Source organism: Lacerta agilis, chromosome 8, assembly GCF_009819535.1.
Source record: "Lacerta agilis isolate rLacAgi1 chromosome 8, rLacAgi1.pri, whole genome shotgun sequence".
NCBI lineage: Eukaryota > Metazoa > Chordata > Lepidosauria > Squamata > Lacertidae > Lacerta > Lacerta agilis.
The window spans coordinates 11,341,331-11,346,295 of record NC_046319.1 but is presented as its reverse complement, the minus strand read 5'-3'; the positions used below and the strand labels follow the sequence as shown (position 1 = coordinate 11,346,295).

Here is a 4,965-nt window from a genome sequence, read left to right as displayed (position 1 = left end):
GACTCAGCCCCTCCCCCTACTTGGTCAAGCTTCCAGCAGAAACAATTCTAAGTGGAGCAACTGATATTGTCTTGGTACAGTAGGATACAATCCAGCCAGGAAATATGCCCAGAGTTTTCTACAAATGCACATGTGTCTCTCCATCTCTAGGCAATCAAGAGGCATTATCCCAATTCAGGGCCTCATCCTAGCCAGGCAAAAGCTCTTGAGCCGTGTGCAACAGTGTGTCCCTATTTTCCCACGACAGTCCCGGATTTGCAGAAGCCGTCCCAGTTTCTGACTTGATCCTGAAATGTCCAGTTTTTCCTTAGGTCACCCCTATTTTCATCAGAGAAATACCGGAGGGTATGGAGTTATGTGACCCACCCGAGCCAAGGAGATAAGAAGCTATACAACCTTTAGATGACATCTCAAGGCAGCCCTGTATCACATTCCGCGATAGCTCAGTTGGTTAGTGCACAGTGCTGATAACGCCAAGGCTGCAGGTTTGATCCCTGTATGGGGCGGCTGCCTCTTCCTGCAATGAAGGGGGTTGAACTAGATGATCCTTAGGGTCCCTTCCAACTCTACAATTCTATGATTCCATGAAATCAGAAACCAGGACGGTTTCTGCAAATCTAGGACTGTCCCCGAAAAATAGAGACACTTGGGAGGGTCTGGAGGCAGAGCATAGCCATTGTGCTAAGCAGCCATCAATAGCATCAGCATCCGTGATTTGATCCAATACTCTTTTAAAGCAAGCCATCCTTTTTTCCTGCTGGAGTGAGTTCCATAGTTTAACAATACATTGCCTGAAAAAAATGTTTATTAGCCGAGTCCGAAAAGTGAGCACTGAAGGAGAAATCCATAATCAGTGACCAGCTCCTATCAGCTTGGGGAAGTCTATTTTTTTACAGGCACCTGTTCCTTTTCTCTTCCTACTTCCTCTTAGCTTTCCAAAGCTTCCTCTCTTGTTTACAGAAGCTTGGTAAACTAAACCCCCATTTGGGAGACTCTGTCTTGTCTGCTTGCTTTGTTTTCCACTTAATACACACAAACACACACACACACATCCCGTGTCACCTGTGTCCGGCCCGGCCCACCTTGTTCAAATATGCAAACCTCCTATGGTAAGCAGACACCTGGCATACAGAGAGGGAGGGAGGGAGGGAGAGAGACCAGCTGAGGAGCCTGCGGTGTTCTCTACCTGTCCGACAGGTAAAAGTCACCTTCCTGGGAGTCAGGCCTTGGCCGCTTGGAGCCAGCCCCGCTCAGGAAATAATTAACCTCAGATTTCTCGCATTCCTGAGCACCCAGCGTGGTATGGAAGAATGACCCCCGGCGTCCAGGTAAGCGGAGAGCAGACCTCAGAAATGCAGCTGGCTGCGAGGGTGGCCCTCTCGGCCGCCGCCTTCCTCCTACTGACTTTGGCGTACAGATATTACAAGTCTCGAGTGCCCTGCGGCAGCCAGCAGGGAGCCGGCGGGGAGAGAGACAAGGGCAGCAAAGACGCAGAGGGGACGGAGAGCATGGTCTGCCCCAGGGAGGAAGAACTGCCTCCTGGACTGAGGCACCGGTGGGTCAACAGCAAGGGTGAGAAGCCGAACCACAGGGCAGGGGGTAGCCCTCCGCTTCAGACACCTGGGCCTGCAGTCTTTGGGGAATCTGGAAGGCAAGATAAACCTGCCTGCAGAGAGCCAGATGGGGAAAGAGAGGTGAAGAAACAGGAGAAGGAGAGGATGAATCACCTGGGAAGCGGGCTGCCACCAGACCGAAAACTCTCGGTGGCAGAAGCGGAGAAGGGAGGGGAGATTTATAGTGCTGTCCTCAGCAACGGAAACAGTGCCGGAGTCACAGAGGCTGCAAGGGAGTCAGAGGGCAGGTTGCCTTCTCTGGGTTTGCTCTCCCCAGGAGGCGGCGTCTGCAGCTTGAATGGCAGCCACAAGGATGTCAGCTCTGCAGAAGATGGACTTTGCCTGGCTGCTCAGGAGAAGGGATCTGGGCATGCAGCACCTCACCCTGCAGATGAGAATGGCTCCACCTTAGGAGGAGGGAGAAGTGATCCGCCTGGAGAAGAGGAGAGGCAGCATCTAGCCCCGACCCAAGGGGAGCAGGAGAGGACCCACCCGTCGTTCCATGCCACTTCTGACATGGGCCTGAAGATGAACCACAGCCATGCTGGGTCACACACCACATACATGTTCTCCTCCGTGGCCCAAGTTCAGGTGGAGGAGAGCCTTGTTAAAGAGCGGAAGCTCCAGGAGAACAGCAACGGGCAACCAGCGGTCCCTGGACCCAGCCTGAGAGGCAAAGTCTATGACTACTACGTTCAGTCCATCTCCCAGTCAGTCTTGAAGGAAATGCCTTCCTGCGCCAGCCTGGGCACCCAACCATTTTCTCAGCTACCTGTGATCAACATCCCTGATGCCTCTGAGGAGCGGTTGGGTCAGGAATCAGCCCAAACCTCAGCAGCAGAAGATGACCCTGCTCTTCCTCATCTTATCCAGGATGAGACAAAGCCACAGCAACCTGGGAGCCAGGATGAGGCTGCTGTCCAAGAAAAGAGGTCCAAGAAACCTCCAGGACCTGGAGCTGGCAGCATCAGCCGGAAAGACAGCCTCCATCGAATCATAGACAACCCAGAGCTTCAGGTCCCTATGGAAGGGTTTGGCTGTCTGGCTTCTGGGTTGTCAGGATTGGACACACCACCTCTCAGCTCCCTCCGCTCCAGCTCCGTTTCTTCACTGGTCGGGTCCATGCAGAGTCTCCAAAGCGACACAAGTGAGGAACCCACAGTGGAGCTGGTGGCTGGCGCCAAGTTCTTCCACATCCCACTCAGCTCAGAGTCCTCCATCGACATCCACCTGGACCTGGGGAACTGCTACGAAGTCTTGTGTACGGCCAAGAAGCAGAAGCTGGAGAGGCTCCGGGAAGCAGCCTACAAGGTCATGAGCGACAACTACCTCCAGGTGCTCAGGACCCACGCAATCTACAGCCGCCTCAACGGCATGGAGAGGGACCTGATCCTGCAGCGGAGGATGCGGGGCCAGAAGTACGTGACTGTGGCGGATGTCAGCTCTCAGGATGAGAGCCAGCATGCGAGCAGGCTCTGCTACTACGACGACCAAAAGGATACCTGGCACCTATTGACTCACGTACCTCTGGAAGTCGTATCCAAGGGTTGTGCCATGTGTAGCATGTTCAATTACCTCTTTGTGGCGGCCGGCTGCGAAGGACGGGGGAGGCGCCAGAAGCCGTCCAACCGGGTTTTCTGCTACAACCCTTTGACCAACATCTGGCGCGAGATCTGCCCGCTGAACCAAGCCAGGCCGCACTGCAAGCTGGTTGCCTTGGACGGCTACCTGTACGCCATTGGCGGGGAGTGCCTCTACACCGTCGAGCGCTATGACCCGCGCCTGGACCGCTGGACCTTCGCCGCCCCGCTGCCCAACGATACCTTCGCCGTGGCCCACACTGCCACGGCGTGCGATGGGGAGATCTACGTCACGGGGGGCACTCTGCGCTACATGCTGCTGAGATACGTTGGGCAGACGGATACGTGGAAGTTCAGCCTCACCGGTGGAAGCAAAGACCGGACAACCGAGATGGTGACCGTCAATGGCTTCATCTACCGCTTTGACTTGAACCGGAGTATGGGCATCAGCGTCTACCGCTGCGGCGCCAGGGCCAAGCTTTGGTACGAGTGTGCCACTCACCCCATGCCCTTCCCGGCCAGCTTCCAGTGTGCCGTCGTCGAGAACCTGGTCTATTGCATCGGCCGGCAGTTCAACATCCGCTTCCTGGCCGATTATGTCTCGCCGCGGTTCGGGACCAAGGAGTTACAAACTTTCCCTTCCCCGAGAGGGACCCTTTCACCTGTGACTCTCGTGTTGCCGGACAGGGAAGTGGTACAGACGAGGGTTTGAGGGCACCGATGGCGGGAACCACGAGGAGGTGAAACTGCTTGATTCTACAGGCCTTGCCGCTGCACACACACACACACACCACTAGCCAATTTCCACAAATCTGTCAAGGGAGATGGAGCTACAAGCGGGTTGGCAGGATCTGTTTATTTTAAGGCACTTAAATCCTTGTAAATTTGCATGCAAATTAAACGCAGCCTTTGGGGTCTTGGACGGTCGCCAATACAGGCCTAGTTAGTGGGAATGTAGGCAAATGCCGCGTAGCTGGGGCGCCGCTATCCTGCTGCACGCCATCATTATCTGTGATACAAGGGAGGCTTAACCCTTTGGCTAACTCAACTCCTTTCTCCCCTGCTCTCAGCTCTCAAAGTCATCTTCTGATTTTGTTTATGAATGTATAGCAATCTGGGGGGGGGGAGCGAGTGAGGGGAGAGAGAGAGAGAGATGCAAGGATATAAGGAGAGCCCTGCGGGATAAGACCAAAGGTCCATCCCACCCATATTGATGTTTTTCAGGGCGCTGTGCCAAAAGGGTCTTCTGTGCTCTGATTTTAACCGTCCTCTGTCAATCATCAATTAACCACGCGGCACATCGTTGAACTGTGGAACGCGCTCCCGCAGGAGGCAGGGGTGGCCTCCAACCTGGGTGGCTTTAAAAAAAGGATTAGACAAATTCATGGAAGAGGAGAGGGCTCTCGATGGCTGCTAGCCATGAGCCTCAGCTCTGCCTCTGCAGTTCAAGGCAGCAATGCTTCTGGATTGCGGATGCTGGGACCGCAGGAGGGGATGGCACTGTTCTGCTCGAATCCTGCTTGCGGGTTTTCCACAGGCATCTGGTTGTCCGCAGGATACTGAACTGGAATGGGCATTGGCCTGATCCAGCAGTCTCATAATACACTGCAGTGGTACCTTGGTTCTCAAAGTTAATCTGTTCCGGGAGTCCCTTCCAAAACCAAAGCGTTCCAAAACCAAGGCGCGCTTTCCCATAGAAAGGAATGAAAAACGGATTAATCCGTTCCAGACTTTTAAAAACAACTGCTAAAACAGCAATTTAACATGAATTT

At 54.2% G+C, this 4,965-nt stretch overlaps 1 protein-coding gene across 1 annotated transcript; it reads left to right on the top strand.

Moving 5' to 3' along the window:
- The first annotated feature begins 1,174 nt into the window (after positions 1-1,174).
- Positions 1,175-3,981, top strand: KLHDC7A (kelch domain containing 7A). The gene has a single exon (XM_033156884.1). The coding sequence runs from the start codon at positions 1,311-1,313 to the stop codon at positions 3,903-3,905; it is 2,595 nt and encodes an 864-aa protein (XP_033012775.1). The 5' UTR covers positions 1,175-1,310; the 3' UTR covers positions 3,906-3,981.
- Positions 3,982-4,965: the final 984 nt, after the last annotated feature.

Bases quoted from the DNA above. Each gene is read 5' to 3' on its own strand.
- KLHDC7A (XM_033156884.1), top strand. From the start codon at position 1,311: ATGACCCCCGGCGTCCAGGTAAGCGGAGAGCAGACCTCAGAAATGCAG.